The 26,707-nt window shown below is 36.6% G+C and overlaps 1 protein-coding gene across 1 annotated transcript in view; it reads left to right on the top strand.

Moving 5' to 3' along the window:
• Positions 1–10,507: 10,507 nt before the first annotated feature.
• PIK3C2G (phosphatidylinositol-4-phosphate 3-kinase catalytic subunit type 2 gamma) overlaps positions 10,508–26,707 on the top strand; it is a 444,386-nt gene continuing 428,186 nt past the window's right edge. Inside the window, exons 1-3 of the mRNA XM_052640675.1 lie at positions 10,508–11,188; positions 15,669–15,751; positions 21,431–21,588. Of these exons, the coding sequence (XP_052496635.1) occupies positions 10,508–11,188; positions 15,669–15,751; positions 21,431–21,588 (922 nt within the window). The remainder of the gene's footprint in view (positions 11,189–15,668; positions 15,752–21,430; positions 21,589–26,707) is intronic.

The following is a 26,707-nucleotide window of genomic DNA, read 5'->3' as shown; positions in this document are numbered from 1 at the left end:
TAAAGTGTATAGCTTTGTTTTACATTCTCTATTTCTTTGGAGGGGTGCAGGAATGGGTTTTCACAGTCTTTTTCAACTGATGTATTTCATCTCTCTTTTTTATCTTCTAATTTATTTGCAGAAGAATCTAGCTTAATTTTCTATATCAGTTTCCATCCTGATTTAGTTCTATCCTGCACCCTTGTGCATGGTGACTGAATCCAGAAGCATAGGTAGATAGCTTAAGATGAGATTTTGTTGGCAAGACTTCATGGTAGTTTTGAACTCTTAAAGAAAGCACAAAACCCTAGCTGCTCCTCTTTTTGTGACGTTAGCAGCCATCAGTGCTGCTGCTGCTAAGTTGCTTCAGCTGTGTCCGACTCTGTGTGACCGCATAGACGGCAGCCCACCAGGCTCCTCCATTCATGGGATTTTCCAGGCAAGAGTACTGGAGTGGGGTGCCATTCTCTTCTCCGATCCATGCTAGATGCCTAGATTTTATAATTCATGACTTACTATAAAACATTGATAACCTGGCTTCATCATTCTCTCTTCACTTATCTTTTGCAGTACTTGTACAAAGAGAAACTTTGCCTCATTTATTACTTAGATCGCTTCATATTACTCATAACATTTCATATTATTTCAAATCATTTCATATTATTGCTTAGATCATTTCATATAAAAAAGGACAAAGTATGTTTTATTATGTAGTTTATTATCCCTGTGTCATACAAAGGCAATCAATTAGTTGTAGGTATGAATGTGTATTATTATGAATTCAGGCATCTAAGACGTTTGATATGCTTTCATCCACTTCAGTTTATTATACATTTTGGACAACGTAAGCCTTTTCAAGTTGGCTCTCAACTTCTATTGGTGCATCCTTATATTCTGTGACAATCTCCTTATTAACTAGAATAATAGGATTTCCTAGGCTCATGTTTAGAGAAGGCGATGGCAACCCACTCCAGTATTCTTGCCTGGAAAATCCCATGGAGGGAGGAGCCTGGTAGGCTGCAGTCCATGGGGTCGCTAAGAGTCGGACATGACTGAGCGACTTCACTTTCACTTTTCACTTTCATGCATTGGAGAAGGAAATGGCAACCCACTCCAGTGTTCTTGCCTGGAGAATCCCAGGGGCAGGGGAGCCTGATGGGCTCCGATCTATGGGGTCGCACAGAGTCGGACACAACTGAAGTGACCTAGCAGCAGCAACAGCAGGCTCATGTTACATTAGCTACCTTTTTCTCAAAGACAGGTGGTACTTCAAGTAGCTTTGTTTCTTTTCATAGGAAGTGGTATTTTTATATCACAGCCTGGATGGTATTTTTATATCACTGCTGTTAGGATGGGCTTTATTTCTAGACTTTTCCAATGAAGAAAACTATAGATAAATAAATGTGATTTCTTTTGAAAAAAAAAAAAATCTAATGAGTTCATTCTGATGCTTTCAGTTATAATTCTATACTTCTGAGAATACTGCTTGTTTTACCAAGCATTACACACAAAGTATTATAAGGATAATAATTCTAACACAGTCACCATATGGTTAATAAAAACTCTTCCAAAAACATGTACATGTTCTCTTCATTTTCCCTACCTTTTACTAAAGTTGAACTCTATCTACACTTTCAGTGCGGCCATATTAAACTACCTCCTATATCCCTCATCTATCTGAGTTCTTCAAAATAGTATGTGTGTATTTAATGCTAATCAGTAGTCTCAACGTTGATGTATCTCCATCTTTTTGATTAACCTGAAGTTTATTCTTCAGTAGCTTATAAATAAATAGTCCATAAAAACAATACTCCCTAAGCTCTCATGTGGCCATGACAGTTTGTGGAATGTTAATTTGGAAATCAGTTAAGTGAAGACATATTTTTGGTTCCCAATTTCTTTCCTTGTATTTTAAACATGAGTCCACTTGGCACAGGTGTTCCTGCCATAAAACCTAATGACAATTCTCTTTCCATTTAGGTTACAAGACTATGTTAGTCTTTCTCATGCTCTAACACAGCAGCTAGTACTCTGTTCCAACAGAGTATCTTTTCACATCTTCATTTTCTTCCATCTTTCATCTTTCTTTTGCATTTCACAGTTTCTTTATCCCCTCTTTCCTAGTTTTATTTTTCTTCCTTCCTATTTTTCTCCTTGACTTTTCAAAAATAATAGTCTCTGTCTGGAAAACCAAGGACTTCTTCTCCCTTTTGCCAAACCTGTCTGGAAAACTGCTCCTTTTTTCTCTTAGTTTAGGAATCATCTCTTCCTGAAACCTTTCTCAATCCACTTTAATAAATTGCAATTGTCTTTTCCTAATGTTGTTACTTAAAATTTAATGTAAAGTATTTCTCTGGAAACCAAGTAAATTATTGACAGAACCCTCTAATTTACTCATTCATTACTAATAGAACACTCAATGTTGTTGTTCAGTCACTCAGTTGTGTCTGACTCTTTTGGCACCCCATGGATTATAGCCCTGCAGGCTCCTGTGTTCATGGGATTTCCTAAGCAAGAATAACTGGAGTGAGTTGCCATTTCCTTCTCTAGAGGATCTTCCTGACCCAGGGATCAAACCCGTGCCTTTTGCATTGGCCAAACACTCTTAAATAAGGGATGGGGACCTACGTATTAGTTGCAAAAGTAGGCAAAGAAAACAGCAGCCACTACTGCTTCAATCACATAAAATTTCTTAGTCCTAATTTTTCAGAATAGATTTGTCTAATAGGCAAAACACTGTTAGTTCTTCCCAAATACCACTAGGCTGTGTTTATGGAGCCCTAACTGAGTGTCATATTTCAAGGGTTAACCGGATTGGGTCTGAAGATTTCCTCCCTTCTGGGTTGGTGTCATATTCCCTCACTGTCTCTGTCTTCCCCTGAAACAGTCTTCTTTCCCACTAGGTAATTTCCCCCAAAGCTGTTACTCAGAGCTGGAGGCTGACTTTCCATTGTCATGTTTATTCTTAAGACACACTCAGAGGAATTGAATGAATTACTGCTTCAACTGCTTTATCATGTTTGAGACTAAAACCTTAACAATACTTAGGAATAGAAGTATTCTTGAAACCAGGTCTCAGTGACCTGAACAAAACATACCCAATATATAAACCTCAAATATATCCTTTATGAATTTTACTTCTGCACTTTCTAAAGCAAAATAATCTTAATGATGTTCTATATGAAATTTCACCAAACAAAATGAAGACTTTGTCTATTAAAGTCATTCTCATACATCTGTATTATAAATTTATGTCTGTGAAATACTGGAGGGCAAGAGCTGTGCTTTATCTTTTTTATATTCCCAGTGCTTTGCACAGTACTTGACACAATGTATTTTAAAACACATACTGAATAAATAAATGTGCAAAGGAGTAAATAGAGGTGTGAATAAGTGAATTGATATTTTCAAGTCAATATCCCTCAAAAATAAGCATAACTGACAGCTTCAAATTTTCCACATAAGAGTGCTTGAGGCAATCTAATAGGAAGTGTCTTCTATAGGATTATACATTATTAAGAAAATGTCAATTGTTCACATAAAAAGGCACCTGATAGAGACTCCTTGGAAATTAATGTTTTTCCTAAGTATCTCCTGTCTGTGCTTACAGGAAAATAATCAGAGCTCGTGAAAATAGTATGTTTACCTTAGCACTCAATCACAAATTGGAAATGGAAAAAGTAAGGTAATACAAATTTTATATGTAATATGCTTTAATTATATATATCATTAAATTATATATAAATAGTTACAGTCTTCTCTGTATTCATTCAGCAAATTGAGCTGAGAAAGATCATACTTATGTCTATCTAAAATAGTGTCTGCATGACATATAAAATTGGCTCATAAGATGGAGAGATGGGAATTTCAGACCATGCAGCCAACTCAGACTTTTCTCAGAACCCAGGTTTGCCGCTACAGATAATGTGGGCTTGCCCTCCACCTTGCTGAAATACAGATGGCTTAGCTTGATTATGCTTTGACATGCCTTACGCTGGCACAATATTTATCTCCCAAGACATTAATGCATATTTTAAAAACTGCTAAATTTTCAACACGTTACAACTTGCTATCTGAAAGAAAAATCATGTTTCTTCAATCTCATAATTTATACCCTTCACCCTCTTCTCATCTTGTCCCTGCAGATATAGTGATTCAGTAATGCAGCCAGAAATTTTTGGATCAAGAACAGACAATTTTCAGAAAGGTTCTTTGTTCTTTTGTAAAATAAACATTTTTTTGTTCCCATTCTGAACACTGGGGCTATTTGGATGATATTTGAATCTTAGGAGATTTACAGAGTGGAAGCTGCTGGCAGGGGCTGCCCTTTCTCTGAAAGGTACCCAGGTTTTGTCTCTTCTTGTTCTTTGAGGGCAACTGAGCATTTAATCTTCAATAAAAACAGATCTCTTGAAAGTCAACCCAAATAGAAAGTTATAAGCTATTGAAGAATATTAATTTGTCATTATTAACACTTTTGAACTTCCTTGTTTGAATTTAGCTGGACTTACCAACAAAGACTGGGGAAACATTTTTGTGTGGTCTGCTATCTTTCTTCAAGTCCTTTCATTAATCACATTCCAGTTTTCATGTTGTATCGATTTTCTGTTGCCAGTGTAACAAATGATCACAAACTTAAGTGACTTAAAATCACACAAATTATTATTATACAATTTTATAGGTTGGAAATACAACGCAAGTATCACTGTGCAAAAATCAAGGTGTTATAAGGGATGTGCTCCCTTCTGGAGGTATCTGGGGGAAATCCATTCCCTTCCCCTTTCTAGCTTCTAGAGGCTGCTCACATTGCTTTGTTCACGGACCCCTTACTCCATCTTCAAAGCTAATAAAATCAGGTTGAGTCTTTCCTGAGTATCACTCTGACCTCTTCTTCCTTTAAGTATCCTTGTGATTGTACGTGTGTGTGTGTGCACGCTCAGTCCCTCAGTCATGTATGACTCTTTGCAACCCCATGGACTGTAGCCTACCAGGCTTCTCTATCCATGGGATTTCCCAGGCAAGAATACGGGAGTGGGTTGCCATTTCCTCCTCCAGGGAATCTTCCCGATCCACGGATTGAACCTGGGTCTCCTGCATTGGCAGGCAGATTCTTTACCACTGTGCCAAGTGGTAAGCCCTCTTGTGATTGTACTGATCCTATTCAGGTAATTTCCTAATTTAAGGTCAGATGACTAGGAAACTTAACTCCATTCAGAGCCTTGATTCTTCTTCATCATGTAACCTAACATATCCACATGTTCCAGGGATTAAGAATGGGAATACTGGAGAAGCGGGGCATTATTTTGCCTACCACAGAGCTTTTTCCTATAATTCGACAGAGTGTTATTTAAATCAGGAACCAACAGCCATGTCATCCCTATTATGACATATTTGATGCCATGTAGTATATATATGGTAGAGCTTCCCAGGTGGCTCAGTGATAAAGAATCCACCTGCTAACAAGGAGATGAGGATTTGATCCCTGGGTCAGAAAGATCCCCTGGAATAGGAAATGGCAATCCACTCCAGTACTCTGGCCTCAGAAATCAAATGGACAGAGGAGTCTGGCAGGCCACAGTCCATGGGGTTGCAATGAATTGGACATGACTGAGCAATTGAGCATGCATGCTAGCACATAGTATGTATAATTCTGCCTCAAAGTCAAAGTATATGACTTTTAGTTATTTTATGCATTACTTCCTAATGCAGACTGCATATATTTACTAGCTGGCACTCAATCACATTTTTATTTATTTTTAAACTAAGATATAGTTCTGAACTGTAATGGTAAAGAAGAGACATAAAATTATTAGGAATTTCTTAAAATCACCAAATTTAATATTATAAAAGTGGATCTGGATATGGTTTCTGTTTTATTACATTTTCAATATGAATAAGTATTTATCATTCTCCTTTATCTCACTATAATGAGATTTTTTTCAAAGAGGGCTTCTCACTCATTTTAAGTTTCAGTGCTGTGAGAAATGGATGGAAAATATTATTATTAATAAAAATGTTTACATTTCCAACTCTTTGCAGCAAAGATGGTTTCAATTAAGTTAATGCTGTTTTTCAATGCCTAAATTCCGGCATGCTCTAGATGTTATATTAGTATGGAATTATCACTCACTTGCTTTTTTTAAATTCCCATTTAAAACAAATCTATGAACACAAACTCTTAGACACTGGGTAAGTTGATTCACCTTTCTGTGCTTCAGTTTTCTCATTTGTTAAATGGCAGTAATAACATCACAGGTTGAGAGGATATGTTAATTCATGTAAACAAAGCAGTCTACTGAGTACTGTGTTAGAGTGGTGCTGAAAAGATGTTCAAAATCATTATTATTAATAATAACCAGGTGGTACAGCTTACCTGAATCTTTAATTTCATCATTATACCACTGATACTTCATTTAAAGACTTCCCCTGTGGCTCCAGAAAAAATCTAAAATAATTAAAAAACACTCAGTTCATTTGAAATACCCGAAAATTTAAAAAGTCAACATGAGATAGCCATATTGACCATATTTAAGCTAAGACAAGACACAGCAGGCTAGAAGACTAGAACAGGATATTAACTACGGTTGTCAGCAAAAAGTGACACTTGCTGGAAAATTCTGACTTCCATGACAGAGACAGAAGAAAGTGTAACAGTTCAGTTCTGCTCAATCACGCAGTTGTGTCTGACTCTTTGCAGCCCCATGGATTGCAGCACACCAGATCTCCCTGTCCATTGCCAACTCCCGCTTCAGCATCAGTCCTTCCAGTGAATATTCAGGACTGATTTCCCTTACGATGGACTGGTTGGATCTCCTTGGCAGTCCAAAGGACTCTCGAGTCTTCTTCAACACAACAGTGCAAAAGCATCAATTCTTTGGCGCTCAGCTTTCTTTATAGTCCAACTCTCACATCCATACATGACTAAAGGAAAAACCATAACATTGACTAGATGGATGTTGTTGGCAAAGTTATGTCTCTGCTTTTCAATATGCTGCCTAGGTTGGCCATGACTTTTCTTCCAAGGAGTAAGCGTCTTTTAATTTCATGGCTGCAATCACCATCTGCAGTGATTTTGGAGCCCCCTAAAATAAAGTCTGACACTGTTTCCACTGTTTCTCCATCTATTCGCCATGAAGTTATGGGACCGGATGCCATGATCTTAGTTTTCTGCATGTTGGGTTTTAAGCCAACTTTTTCACTCTCCTCTTTCACTTTCATCAAGAGGCTCTTTAGTTCTTCACTTTCTGCCATCTGCATAACTGAGGTTATTGATATTTCTCCCAGTTATCTTGATTCTAGCTTGTGCTTCATCCAGCCCAGTGTTTCTCATGATGTACTCTGCATAGAAGTTAAATAAGCAGGATGACAATATACAGCCTTGACATACTCCTTTCGCTATTTGGAACCAGTCTGCTGTTCCATGTCTAGTTCTAACTGTTGCTTCCTGACCTGCATACAGATTTCTCAAGAGGCAGGTCAGGTGGTCTGGTATTCCCATTTCTTTAAGAATTTTCCACGTTTAAGAGTTTTTTGTGATCCACACAGTCAAAGACTTTGGCATAGTCAATAAAGTAGAAGTAGATATTTTTCTGGAACTCTCTTGCTTTTTCAATGATCCAGCGGATGTTGGCAATTTGATCTCTGGTTCCTCCACCTTTTCCAAATAAGGCTTGAACATCTGGAAGTTCACAGTTCACGTACTGTTGAAGCCTGGCTTGGAGAATTTTGAGCATTACTTTACTAGCATGTGAGATGAGTGTCATTGTGCGGTAGTTTGAGCATTCTTTGGCATTGCCTTTCTTTGGGATTGGAATGGAAACTGACCTTTTCCAGTCCTGTGGCCACTGCTGAGTTTTCCAAATTTGCTGGCCTATTGAGTGCAGCACTATCACAGCATCATCTTTTAGGATTTGAAATAGCTCAACTGGAATTCCATCTCCTCCACTAGCTTTGTTCATAGTGATGTTTCCTAAGGCCCACTTGACTTCACATTCCAGGATGTCTGGCTCTAGGTGAATGATCACACCATTGTGATTATCTGGGTTGTGAAGATCTTTTTTGTATAGTTCTTTGTATTCTTGCCACCTCTTCTTAATATTCTGCTTTTGTTAGTGTATAAGTTGCTTTAATGAAACACACCTTTAACTACTACTATGGAAATGAAAAAAATGTCAATTTCTGCAAAACGGATTATGGCTAGATAATGTATCTGTGTGACCCATCAATTTGAATAGTTTGGAATAAATTTTATAGATTAATTTTCTATTTCACATATCCTTCTATACACATTTTATTTATATCTTCTGAAGTTCCATTTTATTTATATCTCCTGAAAATCTTTCTCGAATCAGTACAATTTCTTGAGTGACACATAATAAATCTAACTTGTTTATGTCTCAGGTGGTTGTGAGTTTCAAGTAGACCCTTAGTGCCAATATAATAAAAATCATTTGCCATTGCAAAACACATTGATAGAAAATGGTATTTGATAGGTAATGACTATTATAATCACCATTTAAAATGTTTTTTTGTCCTTTAACACACATATAATTGTTAAGGCAATTAATAAATCCACATTGTTGTTGTTTAGTCACTCAGTCAGTCATGTCCAACCCTTTGCGACCTCCATCGACCATAGCCTGTCCAGCTCTGCTGTCCATGGGACTCTCCAGGCAAGAACACTGGAGTGGATTGCCACCTCCTCCTCCAAATGAATCCACAAAATTACAGAAATACTTTTCAGTGTCATTTTCTTATAATTCAACTATAATTTTTCCAACATTTAAATCATTTGATCAATAAATGCAAATGAGCAACTACTCTCAGTGAAGCAAAGCACTAAATACTGAGTTATAAGTGAAAAGACTAACATGGCCTAATGATTTAATGGGACAGAAAAATGTTACATATATAACATTTATACATGTTACCCCCAGACAGTAGGAACCACTGTTATATACAAAGGTGATATATGGTTAGTCTATTAAATGTAACAGTATAACACAAAAAATGGATTACAAGACTCAAGAATGAATTGTAGAAAATGTGGAAGCAGTTTCAGAGAAACTGCAACAATGCAGATGAGAGGATTAGAAAACTTTAGACTAAGATTGTGACAGTGGTAGACAAAAAAGGAAGCAAGATCTCCTATAGGAACTGGTGACTTACCGGAGATAGAAGAATTAAGGTGTGGGAAGACTCAAAGATAAAACCCTGGTTTCTGGTCTAAGAAACTGAGTGAATTGTTGGGCCATTTTCTGTCACAGAAGACATTGGAATAAAAGCAGATTTTTGGGTGAATTTTGATTTAGGTTTTGGACTTTCTCTTAGAGGTTAAAAAAAAATTCCAAGTGGAGACAATGATAAGAATGGTCCTGTGTTAGGGTTATTGATATGTAGATAGTAATTTAAGCCATAGGAGGTATGAAATAATTTACACACAGAAAATGGATGAGAAGAAAAGCTCTGACAAGGGGTCCAGTAGGTAATGAACAATATGGCAGAGGATTCTTGAGAAAGAGCTAACACTGAACTCTGAGAGTACAGTGTCACAGAGAGTCAATGTAGGACACAGAAAGAAAATTTTAAATAAGTATAGTGAATAAAAGGGTTCAAGTTTTGCAGAGAGGTAAGTTAAAATAGAGATTGATAAACATCAGTTGAATTTTCTCATCAGTGAACTTAATGAAAATTGCTTTGGAGAAGTGATGAGAGAAGTTGGCAATTATTTAAAGTTTGAGCGAGGATATGAAAGGGTCTAGCCAACCTACAAGATGACTGGTTATGGAGGGCTGAAAAGAGTTAAGACTGTATCTAGGAATGGAATCACTGCTGATCATGAAGAGACTGTTAAGATACTTTAGCATACTAGCATGCTGATAAAGTGAAAGTGAAGTCGTTCAGTCGTGTCCAACTCTTTGCGATCCCATGGACTGTAGTCTACTAGGCTTCTCTGTCCATGGGATTTTCCAGGCAAAAGTACTGGAGTAGAATGCCATTTCCTTCTCCAGGGGATCTTCCTGGCCCAGGGATTGAACCCAGGTCTCCTGCATTGCAGGCAGACGCTTTACCCTCTGAGCCACCAGGGAAGCCCAGCATGCTGATAGATGATTAAATATAGAAGGAGATAATGCTGCTATGGGCCAGTGGGTTTTCAGTAGTAAAGGAGTCCAAAGGAGAATACCGGCTTTCATTCATGAAATCACCGTCATGACTGAAGTGGACTTAGTTTTCTACTACAGGAGTTTCATGCATGTCTCTGAAGTCAATACTCCCCCTTGGACTTTAATTATGTGAGCTCTGATGGATTTATATAACCCATGGGTTTATCTCATTTGCTATGAAACTTCAAAACAATCGTCTGTATTTATTCAACATGTTTCTTTCTTGAAAGCTCTTTTATTTCTAATTAATCACATTTTTAAATTTCCTTTTATCATTTGTCTAGGAAATTTTCTATCATCTTTTATAATATCATTGAAGAGATATTTGGACCTGAGTCAACCCTCTCAGTTACCTAAAATAAAGAATGGCATATTACTGGAAAACAGATCTAAATTCCAGTGAATCACATGAAAAGCAGCAGGAGCACCAAGAATTCTCCTCCTTGAATCAACCTCTTTTTCCTAGCACAGTCAGTCTGGGTTTTGATAATGTAGTAGGTGAGATCAGTAACAAAATCCCACTCTGTCATAGAGAAATTGAAGAAAATGCCTTTTTTGTGCCCAGTGCACCACACTGGGACTCAAGAAAACATTCATTAGATGAAACAGACCAAACATCCTTGAATGAATTCACTTTTAAAAGCTCAGAACTCTCCTGTCACCAAGTTAGTGAAACGCCAGTAATTGGTTTTAGTAGGCATTCTGTGCTACCAAATCCTCAAAACATCAATAAAGGAAGCTCTTGGGGAAATCCCATAGGAAAATACCATGATGCTGATGATTACGGATTCAATATTTTGCCTCTATCATCTACCAGTCTGGATAAAACTAATTCACAGAGTCAACTGGAAAATGAAAATCATAACTACTATATAGGATTTGAAAGCAGCATTCTTCCTATATACCCATTCTTGTCAACTAACTTGATGCCAAAAGAAGAAAATAAAAGCAGTAGAAATATGAACATTGTAGAGTCTTCTCTGATGCCCTTTAAAGGTTCTTCTCTACCCAGGATATGGGAAAGTACACTCCCAAAGAACACAGAGGTATGTACCATATTTTTCAACCTAAAAATATGAATCTGAAAGAATCAATCAATAATGTGCTGGGTGAATTTGGTAACAAGAATAACTAATATTCAGTAAGGGAATGTATTGCTACTACTTTTGAAAAAATGCCTATTATTCACAAATTCCATTTTCATGAATTAACGATTTTTTCTAAAGAAAGAGTTTTTCTAATATTTTTAAAGTTCTTGTTTCATCAAAATTAAATAGTGCGGTATAGTATTTACATTTTATTAGATAAAAAATATCATAGTTGGAGTTTTATATGATTGTATTTTTCATTCTTATTGTGTTGCTATGCACACACAGAAACACAAATTCATTTCATTACATTTATATTTTGAGTTACATTACCATGAATTAAAACATCATATTATTGGTAGGAAAAATGGCCCTTTACTCAGAGGCTTCTAAATTACCCTGTTGGCAGGCACCATCTATTGGGAACATTTCAAGAGTAGGAAATTAAGTAATCATTGTGCAATTCATCCTGATGGGTTCATTAGTAGTTTTCCAATCATTTTAGTAACCACAAAGCTTCTTGCATAATATTTGAACATTTCTCTGCTATACAGACTCCAGACACAAGGGAAACAAGAAGTAAACAATAAAAAGAAGAAACATTATTTCAGCTGTAATATTCAGGGTTAGACAAAAGGATTCTTCATTTATTTGACAACTATTTATTATTATTCTTAAGTTATATATGACATACTAGGCATAAAAAATAACAAAGAAGAAAAATGCATGATACCTGATTTTAGGAATAGCATATTGTTCAAATTTACATGCAAATGAATAATGGCAACACAGTAAAATAACACAGAGGATGAGTTCATTAGAGAAGACACAACTGTGTCTGAGGCACTTGCAGAAGAAATAACACCTCAAGGGATTTGAATTAAAAGTGGATGAATTTTAGGAACCTCTACTTCTGATTATGATGGTGTAACAAGTATTAAACTTTCTCTCACCACTGAAAACAACTATAAAATTAGACAAAATACATGAAACTACTGCTTTCAAGACTGAAGAATCAGTCGAGACAGTGATCCGTGAGAGAAGAGAAACACCCAAGGGTTGTTATGGTCATTCTGGTTTCTGCAGGGATTCTTCCTGGTGCTAGGTAGGCTAGTGGAGCCTAATTTGAGCTGCAGTACCTAAAGAAGGCTGAGCGCCAAAGAACTGATGTTTTCAAACTGTGGTGTTGGAGAAGACTCTTGAGATTCACTTGGACAGAAAGAGATCAAATCAGTCAATCATAAAGGAAACCATCCTGAATATTCACTGGAAGAACTGATGCTGAAACTGAAGCTCCAATACTTTGGCCACCTCATGCAGAGAGCCAATTCATGGCTAAAGACCCTGATGCTGGGAAAGATTAAGGGCAGGAGGAGAAGGGGATGACAGAGGATGAGATGGTTGGATGGTATCACCAACTCAATGGACATGAGTTTAAGCAAACTCCAGAAGATAGGACAGAGAAGCCTGCAGTCCATGGGGTCACAAAGAGCTGGACACAACGGAGCGACTGAACGACAACAGCATCACTAAACTGAGGAGGCAGAGACTGCAGTTCTAGGCTGCAAAGGACACTGTGATTTGCAGAGCAGACCACAGAAGGAGCTATGCAGTGGATGGGATTTATACTGCAGATTGTTGGCCAAGAGATCGTATTCACCACACACAAATAGAAGTTACACAGGCCACAAGTTCTGATCCAGCAAGAGAAGACTGAGCAGAACATTTCTGGTATTCGATTGAGAGCACACAAAACTCTCTCTTAAGAGCAAAAGTTGTGCTCTATAGTAAATGCTCTACATACCAAATTAGATGTGGCCTCCCAAAAAATAAAATCAAGGCAGACAAGACCAAAAGGATTTCAACTGCCTGCCAGAGAAAAACTGTAGTTTGTAGAAACAATTCCTAATGTGTCATCTACAATATCCAATATTTAATAACAAATGCATAAGATGTGTAAAGAATAGGGAATTCTGAACCATAATCAAGAAAATAACTCAGTGAATAGATTCTGAGATGGAACAGATGTTGGAATTAACAGACAGTGAATCGAAGGAAGTTATTAAAAGGATGTTCAAGTAGATGAAGTAAATGTGAACATAATGAAAGACAAATAAGGAATCTGAGGAGGAAACAAGAAACTATGAAAAAGCAAAGACTAAGGAAAATTTAGTATTAAAATTATACCTGCAAAGAAAAAGTCAGTGGGTACGCTTAAAAACAGATAAAGGATGATAGAGGGAAAAAACAGTACTTGAAAGGAAAATAATAGAAATTATCCAAACTAAAAAAGAGAAAATAAAAGAACTTTATAAAAGTGAGCAGGACTAAGAAACTTATGAGATAAACAGTTTAACATATGGATAATTTGGAAAGCTAACAGGAGAGGAAAGATGGAAAAATTCATTTCAAGAAATAATACCCTGAATTTTATCAAATTGAGTACAAAATATAAAATTATAGATATAATAAAATCAATACATCTCAAACTATAAATGCAAAGACAACCACATGTAGACAAATTATACTAGAACATATGAAGACCAAATTTGAAAAGATCATAAAAGGCAGCAGAGAGGGGGAAAAAATATGTCATGCAATGAAACATTTTGAATTAAAGTATTATCTTATCAGAAACAATGGAAGCCAAATGACAATGGAATGGCATTTTGAAAGTTTTATTTTAAAAAAAGAAAAGAATTCATACTTCTATACTCATTGAGTACATGCTTGAAATTTTAAATAAAATAAAAATATTATCATATAAACAAATGTAGAGAAAACTTAGTTCACATACACACAAAAAACACCAAAGTGCTTTATATGCAAAGAAAATTATATCAGATGGAATCTAGAAAAGAACAGAACAAATGGTAAATATGATAGTATATCAGAAAAACTACTTTAATCTTATTTTTTTGAAAGACAGCTGTATAAAGCAAAAAAAATAGTATTTCATTATGAGAATTACTGTATATGTAAACAAAAAGTAAAAGACAACAAGAGCATAAAAGATGAAGGGGGTAAATGTTATTTGCTGTTGAAAGTTCTTACATTTTAAATGCAGTAGTACAGTATTAACTCTAAGTAAACTGTGAAATATTTAGGATGCATATTTTAATTTCTAAGCTAGTATAACCACTACAGGAACAGTAAAAAAAAAAAGAAAAACTAAAAATCCAACAGAGGAATTAAATGAAACAGGAGAAAAATCAAATAGATTGAAAAAGTCAGGGAAGGAGAAATAGAAGAACAAAACAAAATAGAAGAAATGAATAGAAAGAAGTATATGTGAACATGGCAGTCTTAAACCCAACCACATCCAGAAATATGCTAAATCCATTCCAAACTAGATAAGAAAGACAAGTATTATTTACAAGAGTCAAATTTGAAAAGCATAGGTACAGATAGTTTGAAAGTAAAAGAAATCAAAATGTTTAACATTCAACCAGCAAAACAAAGCCTTGTGTCATTACAAATATCAGAAAAAGTACAGTTCAAGGCAAGATATTACTAGAGAAAGAAAAGGGTCATTTCATAATAATAAAAGAGTCAATCAGGAAGACATAATAAATTTAAATGCATATGTATGTAGTAACAGCTTCAAAATACATAAAGCAAAGATTTTTCTTTTAAAGTTAATCATATACCTACCCTCTGACTGAGTCATTTATGCACTTATTCACAAGAAGTGGAACACATGTCCAAAAAACACTTGCATATGAAAATTAATATTTCTCTTTACAATACTCCAAAACTACAAACAACACACCTGTCCATCAAAAAGAAAATGGGTAAACAAACTGTGGAATAGTAATGAAAAAGACTACTGCTGCTGCTGCTGCTGCTAAGTCACATCAGTCGTGTCTGACTCTGTGCGACCCCATAGACAGCAGCTGACCAGGCTCCGCCGTCCCTGGGATTCTCCAGGCAAGAACACTGGAGTGGGTTGCCATTTCCTTCTCCAATGCATGAAAGTGAAAAGTGAAAGTGAAAGTGAAGTCATGTCCGACGCTACTTCAAATAAAACTAATAGGCAATAAAAAAGATAAATCTTTGATAATGTATGACAGCATAAATTTTAAAATATGTATGATTTAAATGAAAGAAGACAGAAACACAAGAGCATATGGTGACAGAAATGTGAATTAACAGTTACCAAATAGATGTTGAGACTGAGAAAAGGAGATATGGGGGAACTTTCTAAAGTGATAGAAATGTATATTTTGATTGGATATTAATATTCACAGTTGCATATATTCCTCAAAGTTCAAATATAAATATTTTTCAGATTTATGTATTTTTCCATTTGTATTTTTTCAGTAAAGTTTTAAAAATATTATTAAAAGCAGAATGGCTTTTTAAAACAAAATAAAAATTTTAGAATTGTATTTACCTTTTCTCCACACAAAACTATTTTAACAGTTTTTATTTTAAGCTGACAGGTTGTTCCATTCAGCTGGTTGAAGTAGCTCAAGGCAGTAATATGAGTTTGGCATCCTTTTGCAACAAAGTAAAAAAGTGAGTGCTGCTATTTCATTCAACTTTGACATTTCTAGAATGTGCATGAATTTGTCTATCTTAACATCCTTGAACTGACTAATCTTGCATATAGAATGTTAAAGCTCTATAATTTTTAACATAGTTAAATGGATAAATTTATTACACAGTAGTTCATTAATCAACTTCTGGTATTGTTTCATTGTTTACAGTAAAATAATAAAAAATTTCCCCTGAAAATCTGCTAAAGATGAAAGTTTTATAACTTTGGGCTTGCTCATGCTGTTTGCTAATAGTTTGGTTTGCAGTAAATTAACTTCTCATTTAACTAGCACATAAGTGACTGACTTCTGTGGCTCTGTCCCAAACTAGCATGAATTTATCCTTCTTACCTGGAATATACTATTTAGAACAATGAGAATACCTTCTGCTTAATAACTCAATCTTACCCTGAATGGGCTGCCAGAATGCTGAATAAATGCATGGCTGTTTGTCCACTGAAAAACAAATTTGATCACTAAGGGATATTAACAAGAAATCGCAGATCCCCTTTTTGCTAACCTAAATAAAGAACTTATAAACGTAGATGCCTCCTTTTTAAAGACCAATCTCTCATTAATCAATGAAAATTTACATAATGCCATTTCTTCTTTTGCTCAGATTTCTGAAATTTTTGAAAAATTAGTGCACTTTCATTTTAATTATCTTGATTTTTATACTTTTTGGCTGTTTTAAGTGTAATAAATATACATATAAGTAAACATATTTATCACCTATAGCTGCTGCCTGCTGAATGATCATTTGGGATTAAAGATTTGAACCACTGATTTAGCCATTATCTTAAAAAGCTACCTGAATGCCTACTAACTAGTTCATGCATGAGAGAGATTCAAACAAAGAACAAGAAGAAAACTGAAAAGCAAGGTCAAGTTAAAAAGCCTTGTTACCATATTGGAAGAACCAAAGGGCACACACATACCAAAAAAAAAGCATTTCAAATCCATGAACCCATATTCAAACTTTAATTAACTTCTTGCTCCAGTTCACAGAAGAAAAATTTAAATGGCACTTTGGATTCCTAAATTAGGATCTTTAAAGATATCAATATTGATTCTTTCAAGAATAAGCTACCCACTGTAACAATCTGACAAGCACTGCCAGGAACTTGACACTTTAATAAAATTTAAGATGTGGTAATTTCTACTCTCGAAGCGTGAGAAATAGCTCTCTTCATATCACAAGGTAATACTTAGTATAGCTCCATCAAAAAACACTTATTAGTCTCTCCCATAACTTTTTTCCCCAAGAGAATTTAGTATGTATTTTTTGATGAAACCTTCTTAATAGTGACATAAAAATATTTTATGGGATGGTTTGTCAGTAGCTCATGGTACATTTTTAAACTCTTAGATGGAATTTTTCTCAATAGTTTCTTTCAAAGTAACCATAAGTACTAAAAAAAGACAACCAAACAATAATAAATGTTAAAGTAGTAAAAAAGAGGACAAAGGTTACATTTACACATTTACTTTTTTGTTTGCAATAATTTTTGTTGGCATGTACTCATATAAAATGAATTTATATATGCATAATTATTTTGTACACAAACACACTGTTCACGCAACAACAATTTTTTGAGGACCTACTATGCGCTGGTGTCCAAATACTTGCAAAAATATTTAGATATCCAAATATCCAAAGCTCTTTCATTCAAAAACAGACCAAATTGAATTTGAAAGACAAGTTTCTTAAGAGAGTCTCCAAACTTTCTGGTAAGCCATAGTAGAATGGATTTATATATCCAATTTCGTGTTTTTTCCTAATATTTAAATAACCATACCTAAAAATGCTGTTAACATTCCTGCTACATACCCTTCAAGAGGCTCTCTAATTTGTGGAATCTGGTTTCCTATTATGACATATTTTAAGCCATATATCTCAAGAAATGTAGTTTTATGATACAATAAAATATCATAGTGAGACAGGAGACAGACAGGTCCCAAGCTATGCAGCCGAAGTTTGTCCCCTGTAGACATATACTCCAAGATAAGAGTGAGAGAGGAGCTGAGCCCTACCCAGTTAAGAGATAAAAGACCCCATATTCCTCATTCTCGATGTCAAAGAGATCTCCCCAACTACACATGTGCAGGAAGGCTCCCTGAAGCTCAAAAAGGAAGGTGGTGCCAGGGCATAGTAGGTAATGTCAATATCCAATAGCACATTTGCTAAAATCCATCTTGGCTAACAGATGTGCCTACACCCACAGAAGGACCCTGAGATAAACCAAATACAGACTCGGAACCAGGTAAAGCAAGATGAATGGCCAAAGGAAACCCGGAAGAAACACCCCATAAAAGGGATTCAAACTCCTCTGAGGGCATGACTCTCAGCCCATCCATGTGCCTATCCACATGTGCTCTTTTCCTCCTAATAAACAATTTCTTTCCTTCACTACTTTCCATCTCTATGCGAAAATTCACTTCTACACATCTGATGGGCCAGGGCCTTGCCACTGGCCACTGATCACTGGTCACTGGGGGTCTAGTGGTTAGGATTCAGCGCTCTCACTGCCATGGCCTGACTTCAGTCTCTGACCCGGAACCGAAACCGTGCTTTAAGCTGCTGCAGGCAAAGGCCATCACAGAGCAACAGTCAGAGTCGCTCAGTTATACCCAACTCTTTGCAACCCCATGGACTATAGCCTGCCAGGCTCCTCTGTCCATGGAATTCTCTAGGCCAGAATATTGGAGTGGACAGCTGTTTCCTTCTCCAGGGAATTTTCCATCCCAGGGATCAAACCCAGTTCTCCTGCAATGCAGGCGAATTCTTTACTGTCTGAGTCACCAGAGCAATAGTACACAAAAAAGTTTTGGGCCCACAGTAGATGCTCAGTGAAGGTTTAGAAAAGAGAGTCATGAATTTACATTTTAAATTGAATCCTCCAAAATGGTAGAAGGTTAAATCATGCATGTAAGCATTGAGCAGTATCTTATCATATGGTTGAATGCTAGATCATCAAACTCCTCAATTCAGAAATGGAGTCCAAACCTTTGATGGAGGGTAAAAGAAGGAAGAGTGGCCTATATGTTTATCCTAAGTAGTGGTTCTTGAACTGTAGTAATATTGACTTATTTGGAAAACTGCTGGGAGAAAAAAATTGGGGTGGGGGTAGTAATCCTCCACTTACCTACTGAGTCAAAAACTTTGGGGATAGAATCCAGAAAACAAGATGATCCTTATGCATGCCAGGCCCATTGGATGAACATATACTTTTCCACTTGCGAGGTTCCTTAAAGAAGGGATGTTTTGGTAGAGTTTAAGGGTACAGAGATGGAGCTACCTCAGTGAGCCTATATTACTTTAATGCTGCATAAATTGTTAGGATGAATGTCAAGGATGTACTATATATGATATATTACACAGAATGCATAATTTTCATTCAGGAAAATTACTAGAAAGTTTAGGGTTCTGCAAAATTAACAAAAAAGGAAAAATAATCCAAGGCTTCATATTCATCATCAAAAGCATTTTAAATAGCTAGTTACAAATGTTATATTCTACATGTGGGCATAAAAATATAGCTCTACAGAGATTCAGCTATAATGATATATAATGATAATTATGATGCATTACATGCAACATTCAGAAAACGAAGATCATGGCATCCGGTCCCATCACTTCATGGGAAATAGATGGGGAAACAATGGAAACAGTGTCAGACTTCATTTTTTGAGACCGCAAAATCACTGCAGATGGTGACTGCAGTCATGAAATTAAAAGACGCTTACTCCTTGGAAGAAAAGTTATGACCAACCTAGATAGCATATTCAAAAGCAGAGACATTACTTTGCCGACTAAGGTCTGTCTAGTCAAGGCTATGGTTTTTCCTGTGGTCATGTATGGATGTGAGAGTTGGACTGTGAAGAAAGCTGAGTGCTGAAGAATTGATGCATTTGAACTGTGGTGTTGGAGAAGACTCTTCAGAGTCCCTTGGACTGCAAGGAGATCCAACCAGTCCATTCTGAAGGAGATCAGCCCTGGGATTTCTTTGGAGGGGATGATGCTAAAGCTGAAACTCCAGTACTTTGGCCATCTCATGTGAAGAGTTGACTCATTAGAAAAGACTCTGATGCTGGGAGGGATTGGGAGCAGGAGGAGAAGGGGATGACCGAGGATGAGATGGCTGGATGGCATCACTGACTCGATGGACGTGAGTCTGAGTGAACTCCGGGAGTTGGTGATGGACAGGGAGGCCTGGCGTGCCGCGATTCATGGGGTCGCAAAGAGTCGGACACGACTGAGCGACTGAACTGAACTGAACATGCATGTATTGCTTTACATTCTACAAAAGTCTTTTATATGCCTTTTCTCACATAAAACTTTAAAGTAGATATAAATATCCTCATTTGTGCAAACAAAGAATATGGTCAAATAACTTGCCTCTGACCATGAAACTACTGAATAAGAGAGTCAGGGTTCAAACTCAAGGCTCCTGGCTCCAAGGAAAAACTATTTTGCAGTTCTCTGACTCTGACACAGCAAATAATTGTGCAGAATGTACAAATGACTTCTGAGCTCAATTATTTATACAAAATCCAAATATTTGTGTAAAATCCAAATTTTAAAGAAAATGAGCTGCCAAGAATTGTACTTACCGATATGACACAAACAAGAGAATTTAACCATCAATAAATGAATAAATAACAAATGAGTGACTTCTGGCTTGAGAAAGGCACGAGTTCAAGCTTCAGAGGAAATGTCAGTGAAGCAATAGTCATTGTTCAGGGTGAATTTTCATATTTTATGAATGACAATGTATTCCTTTTTCATCAGCAAAATGGGTTTATTTGGAAGAAGCAAAAAATTACACTTTGGGTCATGTAATTATGGAAAACCACAGGCAACTCCCAGTAAAGCAAAGGAGAGGAAAACTTTCATAAAGGAGAAGGGGAAGTTGGGAGGGGCTATTACAAAAGTCCATCAGAGGCAAAGGGAGTTTTCCATTAGAGTGGCTTTTCATTGGCTGACTTGTGACAGTCTCTCACTGACTGAGTTGTGGCCAGGCAAGGAAAATCTTTTCTCTTGGAAATCTGGAAAATGGTATTATCCCCCATGGGATTGTCGGGCATTAGCCATCAGGCAGGTCTAATGAAATTTCTTTCTATGCTGTCACAAAATTCCTTTTCCAAGTCTGCTTGGCTGGCTGTGTAGTTGTGCACTGGCAAAAAGTTTTCCACTCAATAAAGCATTTAGAAGCATTTGTGGAACCCCTTTCATGTTCATGGACTGTGTTTAGTGATGATGGGATACAAAAATGAATATATCATAGTGTGTGTGTGTGTGTGTGTGTGTGTGCCTGGTGGGATACAAAAACGAAGGCAATATAGTGTGTGTGTGTGTGTGTGTGTGTGTGTGTGCATTTGTGGGAAAGAAGGCAGCAATAGCAACTGTTCCTCTCTTGTTTTTGCTGGACAATATATTCCTAATTGCTTCAAATGAGATGCACCAGAGAAAATTTAAAGACCAGACATTTACAGTTATTTTTGGTTTAACTGTAATCCTTACCAAGCTACCCTAGCTAACAGCACTGTACCACGAATCAGCTGCTGGCTACTTTCCTATATTAAATCTTCTATTGCAAACCCTGCAAGAAGTTTCTTGCAATTTTGTCCTAAGTACTTTTTCACATATGTTTTTCAGAATAAGAGAATCATATCATGCCGCTGACATGGATTCCAATTCTGGGAAGATTTGGAGCATGACTACAGCATTTCCATATAAGCTCTTTTCTAATACTAAGTTTAATATAAATATTTTTACTGATAACTCAACAAAAGGACTTCATTTTATCCCATGTGGTAAGCAATCTTGCAAATGAGTATAAAAATCTACCTAAAAGCTGGTATGAGCTGCCTAGCCTTGAGCCCACAGTCTGAAGTCATTAAGAGAAGCAGTGTTAGCTAGTATTTTGCCCTGAAGTGAAGTAACAGGAAAGCAGTTGGAAATCTTTTAACATTTACTTAGCTATTGTTTCAAAGAACTCTCTCCATAGCTCACCCCAGGACACCTTATTTTCCTACTATGAAATAGCAAGTATAGCAAGTTTTTAGCATATTAAAAATAAAAGCTAAATTTCAGAAAGATTCTAGAGAAAGGCTACATGTAAGTGGAAATGGCTGTTCTTATCCTTTAGAAACAACTGTTTTATTCAAAAGTAAATGGAAGATGGAATAGACATTGATACACAGCCTGTATCTTCAGAGTAAGAACTGTAATAGTCCTGTCAGTCCAGTATAGTTAGCAGATCCACTGAATCAGTCTCTGCAGATGGATCCCAGGTATCTATCTTATTAAACTCACCAGATGATTCTTATTCCCTCAAGTTTTAGAATCTCTTTAAGTTGTTTAATATTTATTTCACTGTTACAGTCAACCTTTTTGCAAAACAATTTTCTTCTTCAAACAACCTTTGTTGCTACTAAGTGTCTACCTATCAATTGCTGTTTCTTGACAAATTATTGTTGTTCAGTTGCTAAGTGATGTCTGACTCTTTGCGACCCCATGGATGGCAACATATCAGGCTCCCTTGTCCTTCACTATCTCCTGGAGTTTGCTCAAACTCATATCCATTGAATCGGTGATGCCATCCAACCATCTTCTCCTCTGTTGTCCCCTTCTCCTCCTGTCTTCAATCTTTCCTGGCATCAGGGTCTTTTTGGCTCTTCACATCAGATGGCCAAAGTTACTGGAGATTCAGCTTCAGTATCAGTCCTTCCAATGAATAGTCAAGGTTGATTTCAATTTTTTCATTGAAGAAGAAGTGTTAGTTACTCAGTCATGTCTGACTCTTTGTAACCTCATGGACTGTAGTTTCATTATGATTACTAGATTTTGTTGTTGTTGTTGTTGTTCTTCTTCTTCTTCCTTTCTTACTCTACCTAAGGCTCCAAGTTAGTACAGATGACTACAAACATAACAATATTATGTAGGAGTATTAGGATTATCTGGTTCGAAACTAACAGAAACCAACTCCTGCTGATATAAGTTAAATAAAATTTTTTTAAGGATTCCAGGTATTTCTTTAGCATTTAGGAGTAGGAATTCAGAAAACATTTGGGAAGAAAATCTGATGTACAAGCAGTCCAAAATTCCTGTATGTCTCTCACCTTATCTCCTCTCTGTATAACTGTCTCTTGTGTTTCTCTTACTTTCTGCTGACTCATTTCCCTTACTTTTCTGAATCACGTGGAAAGCCAGGCTCAAGCTTAAATGTTATTTGGCCAGCTACCTTAAGAAAGTTCAATCTCTAAAGAAAGTTCAATCTGTTGGATCTGTTACCAAACTCATGTTTGCCTGCTCACTGCTAAAAACCAATAATCAGGAGGAATTATTGAAGGTGCTTTAATCAGAAAAGCTGGCAATCTGTGGATGGTGTGGAGAAGATGGACTCATGCCCCACTCCAAAGATTCTGCTCAGCCCTGACAGTTTTTAAAGGGAAACAAGTGGGGGAAGAATCTCAGTGACTCGTAGAGGCAGAAGGCTGGGTTCTGCGTTGTTCTCTGTTCTGTGCAGGTTGACTGATTCTCTTCAGATGTAATCTTGCCTGTGGGACATGTCTGCAGGATCGCTAATGGGGTGGGGGCGGTGTTGCTCTAGAGAATTAATCATCCTTTAGCTACTTAATTCTTCATCTTACTTCTTTTTATCTCAGAAAAGAATCAACAGGTTAATTAGGTTCTTTCAAGGTTACAGGGGAACAGAAATGGGCAAAGAGAAAAGGGGCAAAAGATCTGCTTTCAGATCCACGTCCCGATTTCTGAAAGCAGGTTCTGATTGGACCACCAAGGTCAATGCAGTGTTGCAACTTGATCCAATCAGAATGATATCTGAGTAATGCTGACTTCAGTGGCTGGAGAAGAAGAAAGAATTATGAACTAAGGAAACTATTCCTGATCTTCCAGTTTATAATATTTAATTTCCAAAATTGGATTTGGCAAGCCAGAGGCCATTTTTGACTTTTACAAGCAGTTTCAGTAAAGTGATTAGGTCATTGTATTAAGTGTTAGAAATGTACGGTGGTAAAGAGGATGTCTGTGGCCTCAAAGATACTAAGAGTGCTTATAAAAAGGAGGAGGTGGAAGGGATGGATTAGGAGAAGGAGGAAAAAGTAGAGGAGGAGACAAGACACATTTATGAAAATATACAGAGTAGTGTATGCTACTCTTAGGAGAAAAACTTTTCCTCTGCCCATTTAAATTTGAAGTGGGATAGGACTGTGACATAATTGACAATAGACAGATTAACAAGACAAAAGACAAGATTTCTTTACACAGTCATTAACGAGCATAATATAAAAATGTGTGCAGGGGGAGGTATTTAAAGTTTCAGCTAGAAAAAACAATAATTATATATCTTTTTATGCTAGTGGATGGGCAGTCTGTCTCCTTCCTGAAATTTGCAGGAAGCTCTCTCAGAAGGAAATTAATAGCACCTGTATTATGAGACTTGGCTTTATTCAGTAAGAAAAGTACAGATAAGATTTCAAATGTTTTCATTTTAAAGTAATTTTTACACCAAAACTGTGATCCCTTCGCTACTTTATATTAGTGCTTTACTAATAATATAGACAGAGGATGAGATGGCTGGATGGCCGACTTGATGGACATGAGTTCGGGTGAACTTCGGGAGTTGGTGATGGACAGGGAGGCCTGGTGTGCTGCAATTCATGGGGTAGCAAAGAGTTGGACATGACTGATCAACTGAACTGAACTGAACTGAATAACATAGATGTACTCTAAAGAATAAAAATATGAAGAGCATTTCAAGAATGACTATTAAAAACCAGAAGCTGTTGCTAGAAACTTATGGAATAAAGAAATCTAAACAGAAAGAGTAGACAGTGAGAGATTCTCATCCAAAGAGAATTCTGTTTCCCCCAGAGTGAGAAAATAGAATCCTTCTGGAGGAGCAGGTGTTTTGAACAAGGTCGTCTCTGCTTCTACAATCTTCAGCTATCACTTCAGTGAAGAAGATTCCCTGTCCTTTTTTCCAACTCCAAAGTTATTCTAAAGGCAGTGTCTTTACTTTCTAGATTTAAATGATACATAGCTGGAACTGTATTAGGAAGTCATTTGTGACCTGTAAAGTGGTAGAAGTCAGTTTGCAAAGATTAAAGAGTAATAGAGAACTATTGGCAGAAGTTATGTACTCTTTAAAGAAATTTGGCAGTAATGAGAAGGTATAAATTAAATAAATAAATAAGATACTATCCTTAAGGGAATATAATGGAAGAGGAGTGATTTTATTGGAATATTAAATAGAAAAAGATTATTTTAAAGAAAAGACAAAAGCATCTTTAGAGGGGGGAATATTACATAAGAGAAGGGCTTTAAATTGATGGAACTAGAAACCAGTGATGGAAGAATCATATGTGAAGAAGTTAGATTTAATAAAAAGCAGTGATACTCCAGCTCACTGGAAAAGACCCTGATGCTGAAAAGATTGAGTATAGAAGAAGAAGGGGATGACACAGGATGAGATGGTTGGATGGCATCATCAACTCAATGGACATGAGTCTGAGCAAACTCCAGGAGATAGTGAAGGACAGGGAAGCCTGGTGTGCTGCAATCCATGGGGTCCCAAAGAATTGGACATGACTTAGCGCTAAGCAAAACAACAGTGATTCTTTTATATCAAAAGACATGTAAAGGGATCGAGAAGGATGCATAAAAACTAGATTTAAGCTGCAAAGTAGCATAATTTAAAAAATCACGAATGGATCTTTGCCTTTTCAATATGGTAGGCAATATGGTCAACAGATTGAGAAGGGTTCTATGAAGTTGGCAACTATGAGAAACTGGAAAAAGGATCATATTAGCTGCCAAATTGAAGATATAGGTATAAAATTTACTTAAGATAAACCATGGTACTTGTTGGCTTACAATATGGATGAAAAGTTTAACTTACAGATGCTTAACTATTTGGCTTCAAGGAGAAAAATGGTAATTTCAGATACAGACATGCTGAATTTGAAGTGATAATGAGACATCCAAGGAGTAACATGAGTTAGTAGTAGAAGACATGACACCAAAGCACAGAAGAGGAGTAACAGCTAGAAACTAGCTTATGGAGTCCTTCATGTAAACTGAAACAACTGACTGGAGTGAAATAATGAATGCATACATACTACAAAATAGCCTGGGCCATACAGTCTTGGAAATGGGAAAGTCAAATTAATTAAAATAAACTGGAGACTTTGGAAATATTTCCCTGCCATTTTACATTGGCCATGCTCTCCCCTTCTTTTCAAAGCCTTTCCAGTCTTGATTTTGCTTGTGGCTATATTTTCCTCTAGCTTCAATTCATAATATTTCAGTCAATATTACCAAGCAGTAGCACATATAAGACACTCTCTCCTATGTCAGGGCATTTCTGTAATCTCTACTTCCCTGATGAGCACTATCGTTTGTTTCTCTAAACATTTTATTGATAACAGCTTGATCTCCCATAAAATGCACTTTAAAATCCAACATTATATGCTTCCATTTTTCCTTCATGGCAAGTTCAATAATACCACTTATACTATGTTTTGTAAGCCAGTATGTGACAAAAACCTTTCCCAATGGTTTGGCGGTAAAAGAAGTCACATCAATGTAGACATATAAGCAAAACTCAACTTCAGTTCAGTTCAGTTCACTCAGTCATGTCCGACTCTTTGAGACCCCATGAATTGCAGCACTCCAGGCCTCCCTGTCCATCACCAACTCCTGGAATTCACTTCAAACTCATGTCCATCGAGTCAGTGATGCCATCCAGCCATCTCATCCTCTGTCATCCCCTTCTCCTCCTGCCACCAATCCCTCCCAGCATCAGAGTCTTTTCCAATGAGTCAACTCTTCACATGAGGTGACCAAAGTACCAGAGTTTCAGCTTTAGCATCATTCCTTCCAAAGAACACCTAGGACTGATCTCTTAGA

This window comes from Budorcas taxicolor, chromosome 5, assembly GCF_023091745.1.
Source record: "Budorcas taxicolor isolate Tak-1 chromosome 5, Takin1.1, whole genome shotgun sequence".
NCBI classification, from domain to species: domain Eukaryota; kingdom Metazoa; phylum Chordata; class Mammalia; order Artiodactyla; family Bovidae; genus Budorcas; species Budorcas taxicolor.
This window is presented reverse-complemented; position numbering and strand designations above follow the sequence as displayed.